This window comes from Chiloscyllium plagiosum, chromosome 31, assembly GCF_004010195.1.
Source record: "Chiloscyllium plagiosum isolate BGI_BamShark_2017 chromosome 31, ASM401019v2, whole genome shotgun sequence".
NCBI lineage: Eukaryota > Metazoa > Chordata > Chondrichthyes > Orectolobiformes > Hemiscylliidae > Chiloscyllium > Chiloscyllium plagiosum.
Window position 1 is genome coordinate 31,729,474 of NC_057740.1, and position 20,843 is coordinate 31,750,316.

Genomic DNA, 20,843 nt, shown 5'->3' on the forward strand with positions numbered 1-20,843 from the left:
ACCAGGGGGGTTCTGTCCTTGTTGCGGTTGGAGGGGTTGGGTCTGAGGGCGGAGGTGCGGGATGTGGATGGGATGCGTTGGAGGGCATCTTTAACCACGTGGGAAGGGAAATTGCGGTCTGTAAAGAAGGAGGCCATCTGGTGTGTTCTATGGTGGAACTGGTCCTCCTGGGAGTGGTAGGGTGGGAAGAGGTGTAATCCAGGTAGCTGTGGGAGTCGGTGGGTTTGTAAAAAATGTCGGTGTCAAATCGGTCATCATTAATGGAGATGGATAGGTCCAGGAAGGGGAGGGAGGTGTCAGAGATGGTCCAGGTAAATTTAAGGTCAGGGTGGAATGTGTTGGTGAAGTTGATGAATTGCCCAACCACCTCACGAGAGCACGAGGTGGCGCCAATGCAGTCATCAATGTAGCGGAGGAAGAGGTGGGGAATGGTGCCGGTGTAATTACAGAAGATGGACTGTTCTACATAGCCAACAAAGAGACAGGCATAGCTGGGGCCCATACAGGTGCCCATGGCCAAACGAATGAGAGTGTTGGTGGAAGGGTACTGTTGGGGACGTCGGGAGAGGAAGAAACCGAGGACTTGGAGGCCCTGGTCATGGCGGATGGAGGTGTAGAGGGATTGGATTCCATGGTGAAGATGAGGCGTTGGGGGCCGGGGAAATAGAAGTCTTGGAGGAGGTGGAGGGCATGAGCGGTGTCTCGAATGTATGTGGGGAGTTCCTGGACTAGGGAGGATAGGACAGTGTCAAGGTAGGTAGAAATGAGTTCAGTGGGGCAGGAACATGCTGAGACAATGGGTCGGCCAGGGTGGTCAGGCTTATGGATCTTCGGAAGGAGGTAGAACTGGGCAGTGCAGGGTTCCCGGACTATGAGGTTGGAAGCAGTGGGTGGGAGATCTCCTGAGGTGATGAGGTTCTCTATGGTCTGGGAGATGGGGGGTGGGGTCATGGTCGAGGGGGCGGTAGGAAGAGGTGTCCTCGAGTTGGCGTTTGGCTTCAGTGGTGTAGAGGTTAGTGCGCCAGACTACCACTGCGCCCCCTTTATCTGCTGGCTTGATGGAGAGGTAGGGATTGGAGCAGAAGGAGTGGAGGGCTGCACGTTGTGAGGGTGAGAGGTTGGAGTGGGGGAGGGAGGTAGATAGGTTGAAGCGGTTAATGTCCCGGCGGCAGTTGGAAATGAAGAGGTCGAGGGCGTAATAGGCCAGGCCGGGGTGTCCAGGTGGATGCAGTGAGTGGGCGAAGGGGTCCTCAGAAGGTGGGTGGGAGTCCATTTGTGAAAGTGAGCTCGGAGGCGGAGGAAGAAGTGTTCGACGTCACTATCACCTTCATCCCACCTCCATTCACCCATTGTACTCTTTGCTACCTTCCCCCACCCTCCTCTCTAACCTATCACCTTCATCGCCACCCCCACTCCCCTATTGTATTCTATGCTACTTTCTCCCCACCCCTACCCTCCTCTCATTTATCTCTCCACCCTTCAGGCACTCTGCCTGTATTCCTGATGAAGGGCTTTTGCCCGAAACGGCGATTTTATTGCTCCTCGGATGCTGCCTGAACTGCTGTGCTTTTCCAGCACCACTCTAATCTAGAATCTGGTTTCCAGCATCTGCAGTTATTGTTTTTACCTGTATTAAAAATGTTCAAACACTTGGCTTCCACAGATTTTTGAAACAGTCCAAAACTCATGATCTTCAGTAAAAATAAATTTTACCCCATCTGGTGTCTTTAATTGAAAACCTTTGGTTTTTGAAAAAAAAAAGGACCTCAGTTCTAGATTCTCCCACAACAGGAAAATCTTTGCCTCATGTAGACCGTCAAGATGTCACAGGTTCTTACAGGTTTCAATCAAACCTACAGGACTGCAGAGCGTAGCACGGCTGCCTCACAGCACCAGGGACTCTGGTTCAATTCCAGCCTCAGGCAACTAAGTGGAGTTTGCACAAACTCCCAGTGTCTGCGCAAATTTCTTTTGGGTGCTCTGGGTTCCTTCCACAATCCAAAGATGTGCAGGTTTGGTTCACTGGCCATGCAAAGTTGTCTATACAGTCTAAGGATGTGCAGGCTGGAGGCATTAGCCACGGAATTTGTGGATTCCAGGGATCTTGGTGGTGGTGGGGGGGGGGGTGCATGGTGGTATTGGTTTCTGGGTTGAATGCTCTTCTGAGGATCAGTGTGGACTCCATGGCCAAATGGCTTACTTCCACATTGTAGGGATTCGAGATCACACCCAACTCTTCTGAACTCCAGTGGATACAAACTGAACCTGTCTAACTTCATCTCACTAGACAACTTGCCCATTTCACCTATTAGTCTAATAAATCACCATTGAATTACTTCCAAGGCATTTGCGCTCTTTCTTCAATAAGGAGACCAGTATTGCTCACTGTGCCAGCTGTGGTCACACCAGTGCCCTGAAGAAACATTACTGAAGCATAACTACCGTATATTTACATTCAATTCCTTTCTCAATAAGTGTGAATATGCTATTACCTTTCCTAGTTACTTCCTGTGCTTGGTGTTAACCTTTTGCAATTCATATAATGTGACAGCCAGATTCTTCTGCATTTCAGAGCTCTGCAACATCTCACTATTTCCAGCTTTGGGATTGATTGAATAACTTGTGGAGCGGCACAGTGTTTAGCATTTCTGCCTCTCAGCGTCAGATGCCCAGGTTCGATTCCAGCCTCGGGCGGTCACCTGTGTGGAGTTCGCACATTCTCCCCATGTCTGCATGGGTTTCCTCTGTTCTGGTTCCCTCCCACAATCCAAAGATGTGCAGGTTAGGTGAACTGGCCATGCTAAATTGCCCATAATGTGCAGGAATGTGTAGGTTAGGTGCATTAGTCAGGGATAAATAGAGGAGGGTAGGGGAATGGGTGGGTTACTCATCGGAAGGTTGGTATGGATTTGTTGGGCCGAAGGACCTGTTTCCACACTGCAGGGATTTTACAGAAATTGAATACCTAAAGGATATTCTGTGTGTTTATTTTGGTTGGTCCAAGATTTAGGGAGTCATCTGTTATACAACATATGGAACAAGTCACAAAGAAAGATACTGTTCAGTTAATACTGTTTTTAGTAATTTGTTACAATGAATATTTTAAAAAGTGTAATCTTGATGTATCATTTTTTTCAGCTATTAAGGTTTTTTTTTTAAATGATAACAGTTACCAGCCTCCAAGTGGATCAATGTGATTATGTGTGCAAGTAGACTGCTGCCAGCACCAAAAGGTCACACCTGTTAACTCAATGTCTTGCTGTTGGGTACTGACCTTGACTTGTTCTCGAAGCCCCACAGCCTCCTGAAGCCAGGAATCTGGGAGTGACTACTTACTCCCCCAGCTACAGGCCTCAGCCACTTACTTCACGTTTACACCCAGTGACACCACTCCAGGACTGCGCACAGCAAAAACACTGCTTTAGTTTAATGCTCATCATTCTCCCCAAACTTGGAGTCAGGCTGTTCATGCTAAGTACTGGGACAGGAAAATAAAAGTGATAGGGAAAAGGAAAAAAAACTGGAAATTTTCTTGTCCCTCTGGTGGAAGGAAAGCAGCCCTAGGATTGTCTGCATTTCCAACTCCAGGTCATTGCCACTAACAAAGGCTATTGACATACTCAGTCAAACAGCACAACCTCTGACTTAGCATAATGCAAGGCTGTGTTACTGTTCAAGCAATACCTTGATGAAGCGAGAGAACCTGGAAACTGAAGAACAGGAACCTTCAATTTGTGGAGCATCTTATCCTCAAAGCATCCCAAACTGAGCAGCACGCCATTACTTTTGAAATAAGTAGCCAGACTACTCCAGTTCAAAAAAAAGTCTTGTGGGACTTTCCAGATCTGCTTGGACTTTGCAGCTTCCTGTCAAAGATAGCACCACTGACTGGCATAGCAGAACTGGGAGAAGTGTTAACCTAAATAATGTGTTTAAAATCCTGGAGTGGAGCTCAAAGCAACTGACTCAGAGGTTAACTACAGGAGTCAAACTGAAACTCAACATTTCCAACACACAGGTAGTTATTGAGTAAACCACAGAGACGTACAACATTTAATTACTTTCCACTAAACAAGCCAAAAGGATTCTCACTCCAGTCAACAGTATTTGCTAGAGCTTCATACGAAACACAGATGATCAAAAACAGATCTTTTTCCCAGGGCACACCAGCCACAAGGCTGACTTTAAACGTACCCTACATTAATATGCAGCATTCAAATAGCAAACACTATACATTTTTAAAGCTTCTGCAGAATAAAATCAGCACTACCGCTCATTCACTTCAAGTAAAGAGTGGACTTTGATACCAAAACAAAATTTGGGAAAGAGAAAATGTTGCGAATACTCAACAGGTTAGGTAGCAGCCAGAAAGAAAGAAAGAGAAAGAGAGAGAGAGCAAGAGCGAGAGACCTGCATCCCCACCAGCTCTTCTGCATTATAGCCAGCCTCATATTGGGTGTTCAAACCTCCACACCTTGAAAAAGGCAAGTATATGCATCTTTTAATCAGGAGACCAAAACTGTGCACAGAGTCTTACCCAGACTTCATTCAATTGCAACAGCCTCCAACCTGTTGATCCAGATGAGAGAGTTCTTAAACCAGAACAGCAAAGGAGATTGATCAACAGAAGTTATTCCCTGGAACACAAAAACGGACACACCTCATATGCCAAACATGATGTCTCAATTAGTGACAGCATGTCTTTCATTCATTGCCAATCCCTGGGAGATGAGGCACGATGGAACTGACAGCTTGAACACTTCTAGCTCCCTCCAGGAAATCAGGATTTTTAAAGCAAAGACAGTTTGGAAAAGTTTTTTAAAATGTTATTAGAAAGAAATATTCTCATCACTTTGAGCAACAGGACTTTTTTTTTGGTTCTCTAACACAGTCTTAGATCTTTTGCCATTTAAGACTTGTGCCTAAAGGGTCAGAGGTGGGCCATCTCTTGTTCATGACTGAGAGATTGCAACTATTTGTTGAAATAATATGGAGTCAGACTAAGAGAGCGAGTGAGAGAGCAAGACAGACATTGTGGGTTAGCTGGGCTGAATGGTTTTTTTGTGCTGGAAACGTCTGTGGAACTATATAACACACACTAGTCACCAAATGAAAACAAAGTAGTGGAGCAAACTGATGGGAAAAGGCTTGTCAGCAATCAGCATACAAATTCCCATGTGACACAATTCATTTTTAAAATCTAATTATTAAAACACACACGCAGAAATGTTTGACTACAGCCCTTGCGTTAATAAATTCTTGCGGAGGTCAGAAGCAGCAATGATCTTCCTGACAGGTATACAAACAGGCCAGCAGTAATGACAGATTCCAGATAATCTCAGCAGAATGCTCATACATACAGATAACTCAGCATGGGAGATATTGTTAACATTATAAGCTCTGCATTCAGAACGCCTGCAAAAACAAGGGCCACATCTTCACTGCAGAACTAAAGAGCAAAGCGATGCCATTGTCTAAATGCCAGGTTAGATCTACTGCGATTTCAGGCTCTAGCCTCCCACCAGCTGAACACAGTAATCCTCCCCAAGATAGATTACACAATGCTACAGTCAATCAGGACTCAAATCCAAACCACAATCAATTTCTCCTAGCTTGGCTGACTCTTGTTTTTAAGGGGATATTCTGGTGCTCAAGTAGCTCCACTTCCCAGACAGGCACATACCAGAACAATCTGTCAGAGAACTGCCGAGCCGATACATCCCCATGGTGCTATTAAATAAAAATGGTCTGATGCCATTGTTAAACCAAGCAAATTGATGCAATGACTTTGCTCAGCATAGATACAGCGCAGTACGCAAAAGAATTAGTTGAGCGTTCACAATATATTTCTTTGATTGAGGGTATTTTAACTTGGCATGTCATTTGAAGGACATACACACTACTACTGTTCTCTTCAGTCCCTTGTCCTGTATCCTGATTTTTGGGTGGAAAATGGCTACCATTTAAAAAAGGGGGCATATGATCACCAACTTACACACACAAATGCACATATACTTCCACTAAACCATCAACTTCACCTCATTGATATTAAGTCCTGCAACAACATTACAATTGAAGTGAGACGCTAGCCAACCAGTGCATCAGTCTTGACCTTGAAACAGCCATGTGTAATAGGTTACCAACTGTGCACAGTTAACGACTGCAGGAGTGGAGTATTTCAATGATTGTTATATTTGCCATTAAGGGGCAGCGTCTGTACTCAGTCATATGCACGCTGTCCACAATAATTCACTGACACTCAGGCACCTCTGCCGCACTAGTCGAGAATCAAGTTTCTAACAAATTCCCAACCCGACAAGTTCAAAATTAAAATACCGAAAGCAGGAGTATTGATTTTCATCAAATACTTCAGCAAATGGATTGTATCAGCACTTCCGATGACCTTATTGGACCCTATTTTCCTTTGGGTATTAAATCTGAGGAAATGCAGACCTGCTTACGGTCCACACTGCAGGGTAGTTGAACCAGTCATGGGGGTGTGGGGGAGGGGGGGTAGATAATCAGAGGCTAAAAGTGGATATATTCTGTTTGCTTCCGGTTCAGGCAACTTCTTGCAGTCGATTGCAACTGTAATTATGTTGCAGTGGAGGCATCTGTCAAACTGATGCTCAAGATGGTAGCGTTTGGTTTATTAAATGCACAGTAACATGTCACTGCCGTAATAATCATCTCTGCACCAGCTTGCTTCGTTTAAAAACATTTGTATATTTAAATAGAGTCTTGAACATACAGAAACATCCCGAGGCCCTTTTAAAGTGCACTTTCAACCAAATTTTGACACTGGGCCAAACAGGGAAATATTACAGCTAAGGCCAAATGCTTGATCAAAGAGGTGGGTTTTAAAAGCAGCTTCTGAAAGGAGAGGGATGTGGAGGAGAGCAACGCAGAGCACAGGAGAGACAGGGGAGTTTAGGAAGGAATTCCACAGCCTAGCATCTGAACAGCTGAGACAGTGACTGCCACTGAAGTGATGAAAGGTGGTAGTAGCTAAGAAGCCAAAATTGGGGTGAGGGAGGAGAGTGAGAGCGCCAATCTGGAAGAGGTGTAGGTGATCCCAGAGATAATGCACAGTTGAGGAACAAATTTGAAAGTAAGAACTGAGAATTTTAAAAATCAAGATCCTCTCAACCAAGCACCAGAAGGTCGGCAAGCAGAAGCTTGATGGGTTAATGAAGTTTGGAACAAGACAGAAAACAAGTGGAGTTTTATATGACAACTATACAGAGCTTCAGAATCCAATTTTGCTCATATTCACAAATCTGAACACAAATCACTGAACCATGTTCTGTACTTGGACTTTCAATTACTAGTTCTGAGAGACTGTGTAATGCACATTCAGATGAAACAATAAAAAGGAACACGAGGGGTATTCTCAGTTTAGGCGCTCTCAACATTGCTGGCAATTAGAAGTGTGATGTGGAGAGCTGATACCCCTTAAACATGAGCCCACATGACCTGTTACCTCCCAGGAATGCAGAATCAGTCCTTTAATTTTAACATGCTCCTGGTAAAATGACATGAGAATACCTACTTTTAGAACTGAGCGCTAAAACGATATTGACAATCCAACCAAAGTGCAGCATCCCCATTCTGCTGCTATCAGAAGTGCCATCTCTCAGACATGACATTTAACCAAGACCTGGTCTCACTCTCAGATGATTGCAAAACAGACTCTGGTGCTATTTGGAAGAGAATGGAATTTCTTGGTGTCTGAGCTCACATTTGTTTCTCAATAAACATTAAACCTGGTCCTCAGTTTATTGCCATCTATGGGGTCTTACCGTGCAGCCATTAGCATTAAAATAGCGGCACACTTCAAAAAAAACTTTATTTGTGGTACCAGTGCTCCAAGATAGACTGAGGTTAGGCAAGACATTATATAAATGCAAGTTTTTTCTTTCTCACGTAGAAGCTAAATTGAGTAGATATGAAGTGTCCATGAACAAACTGTGGTTTACAAAAATCTATTCAACGTATAGCTGTTTCATCACTGAACTGATGGCCACATTTCTAATCATTTCACACTGTTGTTCAGTAACCTCATGTAACAATCCAGTCCGGTGAGTCTTTCAGTGGTTTGATCGGCTAGTTTCATGCAACTTGCAAACTAAGCACTCAATTATGATCTGAGGATTGCACAAAAACGACGTGTTATTATTTGGATGACCTGGGAGCCTGTTGAATTTGAATGATCTGAGCGCTGCACAAGACCTTCATTTGTTATAGATGGTTTAAACCACAATTTCACACTTTTTGTCAAGTGTCAAGAATACACAAAAGTATTGGGGCTGGGGGGGGGCGGGGGCGGTGAAGAGGTTGAGACCTCATTTTTAAAAATTGCGTTTCGTCATTACACAGTCCAAAACCAGTCTCCCCATCAAATCCACACTGGTATAAAAGGGACTAGACTTGGCTCAATAAAACATGGACCTGGCTTTAAATAAAAGTTTAATTGACTGAAGCATAATCTTTTCCTTTCTTAGGGTCACAGAGTTGTACAGCCCGGAAACAGACCCTTGAATCCAACTCGCCCATGCCGACTACATATCTTGCATAAATCTAGTCCCATTTGCCAGCACTTGGCCCATATCCCTCTCAACCCTTCCCATTCACACACCCATCCAGATGCCTTTTAAAATGTTGTAATTGTACCAGCCTCCACCACTTTCTCTGGCAGCTCATTCCATACATGCACCATCCGTTGCTTGAAAAAGATGCCCCTCAGGTCCCTTTTAAATCTTTCCCCTCTCACCTTAAACCCACGCCTTTTAGTTTTGGACTCCCACACCTCAGGGAAAATACCTTGTCTATTTATCCTTTCCATGCCTCTCCTAATTTTATAAACCTCTAAGGTCACTTCTCTTGCTGAGATATTTGTATCATCGATAGTCACAGGTGAGGTGTCGGAAGACTGGAGGTTGGCTAACATTGTGCCACTGTTTAAGAAGGGTGGTAAGGACAACCCAGGGAACTATAGACTGCTGAGCCTGACCTCTGTGGTGGGCAAGATGTTGGAGGGAATCCGGAGGGACAGGATGTACATGTATTTGGAAAGGCAAGGACTGAATAAGGAAATCATGTGGGAAATCATGTCTCTCAAACTTGATTGAGTTTTTTGAGGAAGTAACAAAGAGGATTGATGAGGGCAGAGCAGTAGATGTGATCTATATGGACTTCAGTAAGGCTATTGACAAGGTTCCCCATGGGAGACTGGTTAGCAAGGTTAGATCTCATGAAATAAAGGGTGAACATTTGGATACAGAACTGACTCAAACGTAGAAGACAGAGGGTGATGGTGGAGGGTTGTTTTTCCAGACTGGAGGCCTGTAACCAGTGGAGTGCCACAAGGATCGGTGCTCCTGTAACCAGTGGAGTGCCACAAGGATCGGTGCTGGGTTCACTACTTTTTGTCAGTTACACAAGTGATTTGGATGCAAGCACAAGAGGTACAGTCAGTAGGTTTGAAGATGACATCAAAATTGGAGGTGTAGTGGACAGCGAAGAAGGTTACCTCAGATTACAACAGGATCTGGACCAGATGGGCCAATGGGCTGAGAAGAAGCAGATGGAGTTTAATTTAGATAAATGTGACGTGCTGCATTTTGGGAAAGCAAATCTTAGCAGGACTTATACAGTTAATGGTAAGGTCCTAGGGAGTGTTGCTGACCAAAGAGACCTTGGAGTGCAGGTTCATAGCTCCTTGAAAGTGGAGTCGCAGGTAGGTAGGATAGTGAAGGCGGCGTTTGATATGCTTTCCTTTCTTGTTCAGAATTTGGAGTACAGGAGTTGGGAAGTCATGTCGTGGCTATACAGGACATTGGTTAGGCAACTGTTGGAATATTGCCTGCAATTCTGGTCTCCTTCCTATCGGAAGGATGTTGTGAAACTTGAAAGGGTTCAGAAAAGATTTACAAGGATGTTGCCAGGGTTGGAGGATCTGAACTACAGGGAAAGGCTGAACAGGCTGGGGCTGTTTTCCCTGGAGCGTCAGAGGCTGAGGGGTGACCTTATAGAGGTTTACAAAATTATGAGGGGCATGGGTGGGATAAATAGACAAAGTCTTTTCCCTGGGGTCAGGGAGTCCAGAACTAGAGGTTTAGGGTGAGAGGGGAAAGATATAAAAGAGACCTAAGGGGCAACCTTTTCACACAGAGGGTGGTACGTGTATGGAATATTGAAAAGGCATTTGGATGGTATATGAATAGGAAGGGTTTAGAGGGATATGGGCCAGGTGCTGGTAAGTGGGACTAGATTGGGTTGGGATATCTGGTCGGCATGGACAGGTTGGACTGAAGGGTTTGTTGCCATGCTGTACATCTGGCTCAATGACTCTCAGCCTCAGTTCCAGAGAAAATAGCCCCAGTCTATTCAGCCTCTCCCCATAGTTCAAACCCTCCAAATCCTGGCAACATCCTTGTAAATCCTTTCAAGTTTCATAACATCCTACATATAGGAGAGAGACCAGAACTGCATGCAGTATTCCATTAACAGCCTCACCAATGTCCCGTACAGCCACAAAATGTCCTCCCAATAATTTGCCTGAATAATTTTATAGGAAGTCCACAACTCAAGAGTCCTACATTTGACCAGTCAAACAGGTTGAAATGGAGAAACAGCTTGACATCCCTAAAGGAAAGAGGTAAAAACAATGACTGCAGATGCTGGAAACCAGATTCTGGATCAGTGGTGCTAGAAGAGCACAGCAATTCAGGCAGCATCCGAGGACAGGCAAAATCGACGTTTCGGGCAAAAGCCTTTATTCCTGATGAAGGACTTTTGCCCGAAACGTCGATTTTGCCTGTCCTCGGATGCTGCCTGAATTGCTGTGCTCTTCCAGCACCACTGATCCAGAATCCCTAAAGGAAAGAACTGTGCCATGTATTTTAATAGTCAAGTATTTCCATTTATATGGGCTGTCAGTTTCGTCCCAATTTTCATTCTCTTCGAGACAAATTGTGTGCACTGCACAGCTGCATTACTGAACTTTTTCCCGGATCTGAAATCAGTTAAGTGCTTCACTCGCTGTTTGAGAAGCGTTAAGAGAGATGATTACAGTTACATGGTGATTGGCCTTTTGTTCCCATGCCTGCTAATGAAATCACACTGTACATTTTTTGAAAAAAAGGAGAGACAATTGCCTATCATTTTGCTGAAGATTAACATGAAAAAAAACCCTTTTGTTGAATAAATGGAAATACAGACCTTTCTCAGCTACCTTGCCCCGAGCACAATCCCCCTCCCATTTATCTCTCTACCCCCTTGGCCCACAAGCCTCATTCATGATGAGGAGCTTCTGCTCGAAACATCTATTCTCCTGCTCCTCAGATGTTGACTGACCAGCTGTGCCTTTCCAGCATCACACTCTCAACTCCAATGTTCTACCCAGTTAGCTCCCATTTTAACAACTCGCCAATTTACAGCCAATCTAACACACTGTATTTAGCCCCGAGCCTATTCCAACCATATCCAGGATGTAAAGTATTGTCCTGCACTGAAGAACACACTTAGAGATTAAGTAGTGCTGCTCCTGGGGCTTGAGATGTACAGTGTCCCACTTGTGTCATTATTCCATGGACCACAGCAAAACTAAACATAACTTTCCTAGTTGCCAAGACAACCTATTCAATATCTCATCTAAATTAGATTTTAAACAAACTGATCTATTGAAGGAGATGTCTTAATTAACTGAACATAATGCATTCAATGAAAGTGCAACAACTTCTATTATCAAGAATATAGAAGGCTTTCTCTCAAAATATTTCCAAAACGTGTACATACTTTGAGAAAAATAAAAGATTTCTCTGCAAACATGGGCTTTCAAAAAAAAAAAAAGAACACTTTAGTCAATGGGTTGTTCGGCTAAAACAGAGCATATTCCAGATGTGGCCAAGTCACAAATTACAAACTTCTCTGAAGTCTTGGAGACTCTGCTTGTTCAAGAAAAACAACATCTAAATTTTCTTAATTTTTTTCCCCAAAAAGCAGTCTTCTTTGCAGAAATAGGAGAGATCACTGGACAGCTTGTTCTGAGCAAGCTTTCCTCCACCGTCAGTATGCTCTTCACAGACTTCCTTCCAGGTGAATACCTAATAAATTAAGAGCCTCTCCAAGCTAGTCATTATTGAACAACAATAAAAACAGCTCCAAACAGGGTTGGTAGTAAAGCAAGTAATTGGTACCAGTTACGTAACTTATAAGAAACCCTCTTTAAAAAAAATAAACTGGAATTTCTATTTTAAAAGTTCACTCCAAGAAATATAAACCACAAAATGTCTTTGTAACAAGAGTTAAATTTCAGTTTGTTGTGAGAAGCTAAGACACAGAATGCAGTCTACTTTGCTGAGGGCAATTACTAAACCAGACAGGCCTCTGAACACCTAACTACATTTGAGTGGATAGTCAAAAAAGGGAACCTCCTGCTTGGAGAGAAGTAAGCCAGCTGAATTGCTATTTTTAGAATTTGGCCACATTTTGCTTGGGCATCCTAAACAGCTAAGAAACAGCATTTCTTTCAATTGTGAAAAGAAATTTGAATTTTTTAATTTAAAAGCCCACTGTATGGCTTAGAGTCATTCCAAGAACTTTTTCACAACTCCATGGACATCAGATATTCAGAACATGGTTAACCAAGAGACCCTTCTCAGCCATGAAGCATCTCATTACCATAATGCGTGATAAAGTTAAGAACAGAACGTTATCCTGAAGGCGGCCACAATTACAAAATGATGCCTCACATCAATTTTGCGTATCAAGGTGTGGAATTCAGATAGTAGATTAGAACGGTGGGCAGGCTTGAGGGACTGAATGAACTACATTTACTCTGTACTTTTTTTTAAAGAAAAGAAAGCTCTTTCTTGCTTCCTTTGATTCGATGTGACTGGTGCGCACAAGGTTGAATGCAGCAGTCTATAGCAAAGTAATGACTCAAAGGCTGCCATTTGGTTTCAAGCATCAATATAAAGTTATTGGCATCTTAATGTGCACTAGAGCTTAGCCAGAATGAATTGTAACTTTCACCTTTCAGTACTGTCGTTTATTATCCTAAAGTGAAATGGTTTCCAGTATATGAAAGAAAAATCTCATTACCTGTGATACTGTGCTTGCAGAAACTGAAACTCATCTTTGATTCGATCACACGAGTCCGAGGTAGTAAACTTCAACTGTTGTGCTGACTGTGATGGAGCCTTTAAAAAAAGGAAAAAAAAGTTAATTACGAGATAAAACAACTTAAGATATATAATTAGTCATTTTAACCTACAAGCAGAAAAGACTGATGTGTGGCTGTTACGATAATTTCTTTAGGAGTAGGAAACGTTGTGAAACAAAAACAGATGATGAGGACAGATCATAGTTTTAGGCTTGTTCATGCTGTCTGCTCGATTTTCTACCTTTGAGGGGATGGTTTTGTGATGGGACACATTAATGTGCTTGTCAAATGTGTCTGGCTTTTCTCAATGTACATTAGAGCTAAGAAACGTGGAGGAGTACGCTACATGATCTCTTGAACCTACTCCACGGTTCAATCTGATCATAGCTGATCTTGTGGCTTGCACTTGACTTTCCCACTCACTTCCCAGGGGGCCAAACATCTGTCCATCTAAGCTTTAAATATATTCAACAATGAAGCATCCACAATCCTCTGGGGCAGATAATTCAAAAGATTCATAATCCTTTGACTGAAAAATTTATCATTGCAGTCCTAAATGAACACTCCATTATCCTGAAACAGTGGCTGCTTGTTGATTCCCCAGCCGGGGGAAATATTGCCTCAGTATCTACCCGGCCCAGGCAAGCCCCTTAATTAATCTTCGATGTTTTAATGAGCTCACCTATTATTCTTCTTAACTCCAGAGAATATAGAGCCCAATTTACTTAGCCCATCACAGGGCAATTAACCCACCAATCGCATGAACCTTCACTGTACAGTGTTGAGTGGAAATATATCCTTCCTTACATATAGAGATCAAAATTACACAATATTTCAGGTGCTGGTCTCACTGTAGTCCAATTGCTGCAAGCCACCTTTAGTGCAAGGTGATTGGATTCTAATATTGAAGCTGAAAATGTGTTGCTGGAAAAGTGCAGCAGGTGAGGCAGCATCCAAGGAGCAGGAGAATCGACGTTTCGGGCATGAGCCCTTCTTCAGGAATCCTGAAGAAGGGCTCATGCCTGAAACGTCGATTCTCCTGCTCCTTGGATGCTGCCTCACCTGCTGCACTTTTCCAGCAACACATTTTCAGCTCTGATCTCCAGCATCTGCAGTCCTCACTTTCTCCTTCCAATATTGAAGGCCAACATGTAATGTTCATAGAATCCCTCCAATGTGGAAGCAGGCCATTCAGCCCACGCTGACTCTCTGAACAGCATTCCATCCCCTACCCTACCCCACCCCATGTAACCTTGCATTTCCACCTGGTCTACGCATCCCTGGACACTGGGAAATGTAGCATGGCCAACCCATGAAACCAGTACATCTTTGGACTGTGGGAGGAAACCAGAGTTCCCAGAGTAAACTCAAGCTTACATGGGGAGAATGTGCAAACTCCACATAGAGGCTGGAATCAAACCCAGGTCCCTGGTGCTGAGAGGCAGCAGTGTTAATCACTGACCCACCATGCCACACCAATTGCTTAAGTGCTTGCTGTACCTGTATACTAAATTTGTGCATTCCTTTGATGTGTATTGAGTCTCTCTGATCCTTACCATTTATAAGTTCAGACCATGTACAACTCTGAGAACCTAAACTTAGTGATTACTGGACCACCATAAAAGGTTAATGCAATTTTGTGAAGGTATTGAGCACACCCTCATTCTACTAACCAATCCTCTCTCATCCCTCCCTCTGTTAACCTAAAGGTAGTGAGAACTTGCTATATTTGGAGACACATGAGCTAGTGATTCTCCACATGCATCTATTCTTTACATGAGTGTACACAGTAATGAGATGGCAGGTTATTCAACTGTTGGATTGCACCAGGAAAACTCTTTCAATCAATCGAACAACTAACACATATATCTTCCTGCAAAAAGGTGGTAATCCATAGCAATCAGAAGTAGATAACTTCCTAACACACAAAAATGTATAACAAGGAAACATCAGCATCTTGGGTTGATGATTTATTTAGGCTCAAATGGTATCCATAATGAAGAATAAATACTTTTTACAAAGCTTCTCATGGTCTTAAGGAAAGTCATTGGGATGACTGTGGGATAGCACAAGTCAATAATGTTACAGAGAAGAGGAGTGAGTGTGCACCGGACTGATTAACTACTTCACTGAAAATCATCAATGCCAAATTCGAAGTCCATGCTTAGAACAGAGCTGCAACCTTTTCATGTTTGCTCAATCCATCTGGCCCCCACAGCTCACAGCTGTGACAGAGAAGGCAAACAGTGTGGGGCTCGGTCTTGTTTGATAATAACCTGGAGCAGACACTAAAAGAAACAGAACACAGAACATTCTCCCTCTAGTTCCCTTCACTCAGCGCACAAAAATACTCAAGCACGCTGACGCAGTTCCCTAAAGTGCCCACTCTTTTCCCAGATTACCCCCTCAAAATGACAGGAGAAAGGAGACTGTTATATCCTTGAATAAAAACAAATTTCTGAAGGTCACACCAGACCCAAAACATTAACTTTGTTTCTCTCTCTCTCTCCACAGATGCTACCTGAGTTTCTCCAGTGTTCAGTGTTTTGTTTTTGAAATGTGTGTGTTGCTGGCTGGCAGTTAAGAGTCAACTATACTGATATGGGCCTGGAGTCACATGTAGGCCAGACCAGGTGAGGACAGAAGTTTCCTCCCCAAGAGGGATATTACTGAACCAGGTGGGGTTTTCTCTAAGCAATTGACACCACAGTTCCATGGTCATCTACAGATATTGATTCCACAGTTGTTTTAATTGAATTCAAAGTCCACCATTTCAGATTCCAAACCAGGTCCCCAGAATATTATCCATGTCTCTGAATTAATGGTCTCGTGATGATACCAATCGGCTAACACTTCCTCTTGTGACTGCTATATCTTTATTTAGTCCACAATTGTCAGTGGACTTATAAAGAAGTGTTATCTATCCGAATAAATCAGTCCAAGACAACGTATTATATTTGCCATTGGCAATTGGAATGGACAGCAAATTATACGTTGTTCAAGTATAAAATTAAAATATGCAAACTCCACCACATACGTTTAAGTGTGTAGCTCAGGGAACTTGATCAAGTATCACATTCGGTATTTGGTGAGTTTAAAATAGTCTTGCCACAGGTCAGCTAACTTTCACAACCAGAGTCCGGGAAAGTGAGACATTCTGTAAAGCGTCAATATAGGAACATGCACTGGCAAGTTAGAGAAGAAGAAAATCACTACTCTGAAATGGCACTGTGCATACTGGAAAGCAGCTAATGGTGTTGAAATAAGCCAAGCAGTTCCTGACGGCAAAAAACTCTGCAAAAACCCAAGATTTCCTACATTCAAGCTGGTGTCCAGCAATACTGCAGTCAGCAATTTTTAACTAAGTTGGTACAGCTAGGGGAAAGAACGTAGCTTATAAAAAGCCAGTCTGCCAACAGATCCTTAGTTGTCCACATGCCTGAACACAATTTAAATATCCATGACTGTTACATTATTAAAAAATTCCCTCAGTTCAAGCTACATATTAATGGGAAAATATTTATTCCAGCATTGAAATTATGGCCTCTAGCTGCTTCAGACAAGATAGATAATGTTTCACCACAACCTGCAAGGTCTCACACTTATGAGCCAAGAAGAAAAAAGAGTTGTGCTCTCAAGTCCATCATCTTTTTCTTCCCTCAAAGCAACATCCAGGACAATTGTAATTTATTGCAATAAGAAAACCTGTTTTCAAAAAAAAAAGATTACAAATTAGGGAAACATTTCTCTCCTACAAAACAAAAAGAGAGCTTTCTGGAGTTGAAATTTGTTTTGGCAAAACAATTTTTTTGGCTCTTTTCTTTGTACTCCCCACATCCCCCCTTGCCCCACCCCAAGACAACATCCGTGTTTCTGTGAACAAACAGTCAGAACGTGGATTGCATTCACCACAGGGAGTAAACCAAAAAGTTAACTCATCTTTGCAGTCAAGTCACTCAAACAGAAATCCTCCCAGGGGCTTGAGCCAATGCAAAACTTTTCTGCAGGCAATTGCTGATAAACATTACAATCACTGCTTTAAAGAGCCCAATTTAATGCAACCAGGTTTGAAATGAGACCAATACATTTTGCAACAGGCATGGCCATTCTATCTCAGCTCTAAGATTCCAAGGTCCCCTATGAATGCACTCCTGCATCCATTCAATAAAAGATACAGACCAATTTGAAGATCAGTATACAGCCATGGTTACGTAACATGCTGACATAACAGCAGAAATATTATTTAGGGTTTCCCTGTTCCCCTAAAACATTACTACACCTTTCTCTCATCGTTTCCAACCCTTGTTGGACATATCCTTAGAGATCAAATTATTTAAATATCTCCTTCCAACCACCCATTCAACAGCCTTTTTCCTGTATCTTATTTGTGAAAAATAAAAAACGTATTCAAGGCAAAAAAAAAGGGACTGAGTTGCAGAGGCAATGGCAAAGTCACTGGATAAATAATTCTAGAGACCCAAACTAGTGTCCTGGGTACACATGCAAATCCATGACAGATGCTGAAATCTGAATTCAAAATTTGGAAATAAAAGCTAACCAAATGGTGACCATGTAACCACCGTCAGTTTTTGTTAAAAAGAACCCATCAAGTTCACTCATATCCTTTAAGAAAGGAAATCTGCCGTCCTTACCTAGTCTGATGTACGCGTGATTCCAAATCCACAGCATTGTTATTGACTCTCCACTATCCTCTGAAATGGCCTACCCAGGAAAACCTTAAGAGCATCGAGATGGGCAATAAGTGCTATGCTTGCTCACGATACACACAACCCAAGGAAGAATTCAAGCAATTCGGAAATAGGAAGAGTCTGAGAAGCTTATTTCGGCCAACGAACAAGGTCATCACTAATCTTAACTTGCTCTCAACTTCACCCTTCTGACAGCCCCCTGTAATCCTTAGCTCCCCAGTGATTGAAAAATAGACACATTCAACTGAACCTTCATTGCTCTGTGAAATTGAGAATTCCAAAGATTCACGACCCTCTAAACAGAAGGGCTTCTTCATCCAAGTCTGAAATGGACAACCTGTAATCAGTTTTTAAAATGCTGTACTGTCTCCAGTGTAAGTGTCCAACAAATTAACCTTTAATTCCAGGAGGTTTCAGGACAACCTGACCCACTCCATACCTCTCCTGTTTAGAATAAGCTTGAACAAATTTGTTTTGATGCAGTGACAGAAAACATCACTGGGACGACTGTTTGGGTGGAGTCAATTAACAAGACAATGCGAAAGCATCAGATTAGTTTGAGAGGGGAGAGTCAGAGTGTTTCAGTTATCAAGTCATTTCAATGGTGCACATGCACTGATTGTGATGCAAGGCTGCACGTGGATCTTTAATTCCTTACATAATGAATTCCTTCTACCCAATGTTGCTAGATCTCACTGCTTATCCTAAAAAAAAATGCAAAATATCACAGTGACATGCTGAAAACCTGTGACTTATCCCGAAAATGAGTGTGTGTGTCTGAATATTACTCTGAAGTTGGAACCTGTGATATCTCATTATTCTATTCAGAACTTGGAGCTCAAACAATTAAATGCACAATTTCTTGCTAAAAAGACAAATATCTCCACTCTTGGAAAAGAGGAATTCTTAATTCAGCTGCCAATGACAAGCTGACTCTGGCAGTATCGCTTGTCATGAAGGGCCTGAATATAAACAGAGAAATCAGTTGCTGTACTGATCAGCTGGTGGGAGAAAGAATGGCTGCTAGACTATGGGGGACATTGCCATGGTTACCAAACCACAAGTGCGTGTTATAAATCACAGGAGCTCAACGTAGCTACTTAGGGCAAGATTCAATTGGCAATTAAGAGTTGATCGCCTTTTGCAGGTCTATATTTGTGTGACAGATTGCAGACACGGCAAAGCCTTTTAGGTTTCTTTCAGGTCTATGTGCAATATTGTTGCAAGCAGCTTGAGAAAAACACGGCCCCATATTCCAGCTTCATTTTATATTTACATCGAGGAAGACATTTCAGAGTTTTACTGGAGAGTCTCAAACAAAGAGGAAACAGAGTAAAATATACTGGTTGATGGAAGAACAGTCAAAGTTACAAGGTTTTGTTTGCAGAAAAAAAAAACACATTCTGAAGGTGCAAGTGTAGAAAAGAAAGGTAGCATAGTGGGAATGCTACAAAATTAATAATGCAGTGTCTCCATGTAATGCTCCAGAGCCAAGTTCAAATCCCACGTCAGCTTGGGGAATTTAAATTCAATCTGGTAATAAGTCTTGAATAAGATACTTGTCACATTAATAACAATCATGATCGGAGATAGTTGGAAAACCTTGCCTGGCTCACTAGTGTCCTTCAGGGGAGGAAACATGCCATCCATCCCCTAGTTTGGCCTACATGTGAAGCCAAATCGCACAATAATCAGGCTGACTCTTAATAGTCCTCCCTGAAACTGCAAGCATGCCATAGCATTATATCAAACTACTACACACAGCACCTAAAACACAGAACTGCAAAAGTCAGCTCACCCCCCACCAGTGAGGGCAATAAATGCTGCGTCAGCCAGGGTTCAGAGAAGATTTACCAGGATGTTGCCGGGTATGGAGTTATCAAGGAGAGACTGGGACTTTTTTCACATGAGGCATAGGAAGTTGAGGGACGACCTTGTATAAAATCAGGGTGGTACTAGATAAAGGTAAATGGCAGGTGTCTTTTCCCTAGGGTGGGAGGATTTCAAGACTGCGAGCATATTTTTAAGATGAGAGGATAAAGATTGAAAGGACACACACACACGGGACAATTTTTTTTTTTTTTAAACACAGAGTGGCTTCTATGTGGAATAAACGACCACAGGAAGTGGTGGATGCAACAGTTACAATGTTTAAAAGAGATTCGGATAAGTACATAAATAAGAAATGTTTGTAGGGATAAGGATCAAGTACAGACAGGTGGGACTAGTTCAGTTTGGGATTATGGTTGGCGTGGACTGGTTGGACTGAAGGGTATGTTTCTGTGCTGCACGGGTCTTACGAGAATGAATCATGAACATATTGATGTCTGTAATAATTCAGACCTGCACGTCTAGTATCTGCAAGGTCAACGGAAAAGCTCTGTGGAGAGACTGGAGAAACCAAGCTGAAGAAGAAGAGATTTGTTGGGAGGTGTTCAAAATCAGAAATGGCTTTGACAAAGTTTAAAGAAAAACAAGCGGTTAAATGGAACTAGTTGCAATGCTCAGAACAGGCGCAGGAAGTAATAGCAATGGTCTACTAACTACAAATTTGTAAAGATCATTTATAGTCACCTTGTAATTTGGTTCTTTCAATTCAAAAATAACCAGTGAAGCTTTAGTCTTAAGAGATAAAGGTCAGCTTGTTGCAGAACTACTGTAGTTAATCAACTATAAATGTGATAAGATTATCAGCTAAAAAGACATGATTAAAAGCTGGCAAGGACGAAAGATTCTTATACAAATAAAAGCAATTTCAATGCCTAAGATTAAAGGCGGATGCTGGAAATCTGAAACAAACAGAATTTTGGCAGATCTGGCAGCATCTGTGGAGACAGAAATAGAGTTAATGTTTGGAGTTCAATAAGACTCTTCAGCAGAATTCTCCAAGATTGTCACTTCTCAAAGATTCTCTTTGGGAAAAATGGATGAAAACTTAAAATAAAGAATTCAGCTCTAATGGCCTC

The 20,843-nt window shown here is 42.5% G+C and overlaps 1 protein-coding gene across 2 annotated transcripts in view; it reads right to left on the reverse strand.

Moving 5' to 3' along the window:
- Positions 1-20,843, reverse strand: part of LOC122565382 (TLE family member 5-like) — a 125,909-nt gene that overhangs the window by 84,258 nt on the left and 20,808 nt on the right. For both annotated transcript variants that reach the window (XM_043721309.1, XM_043721308.1), the window contains exon 2: positions 13,108-13,205. In XM_043721309.1, coding sequence (XP_043577244.1) covers positions 13,108-13,205 — 98 coding nt within the window. The remainder of the gene's footprint in view (positions 1-13,107; positions 13,206-20,843) is intronic.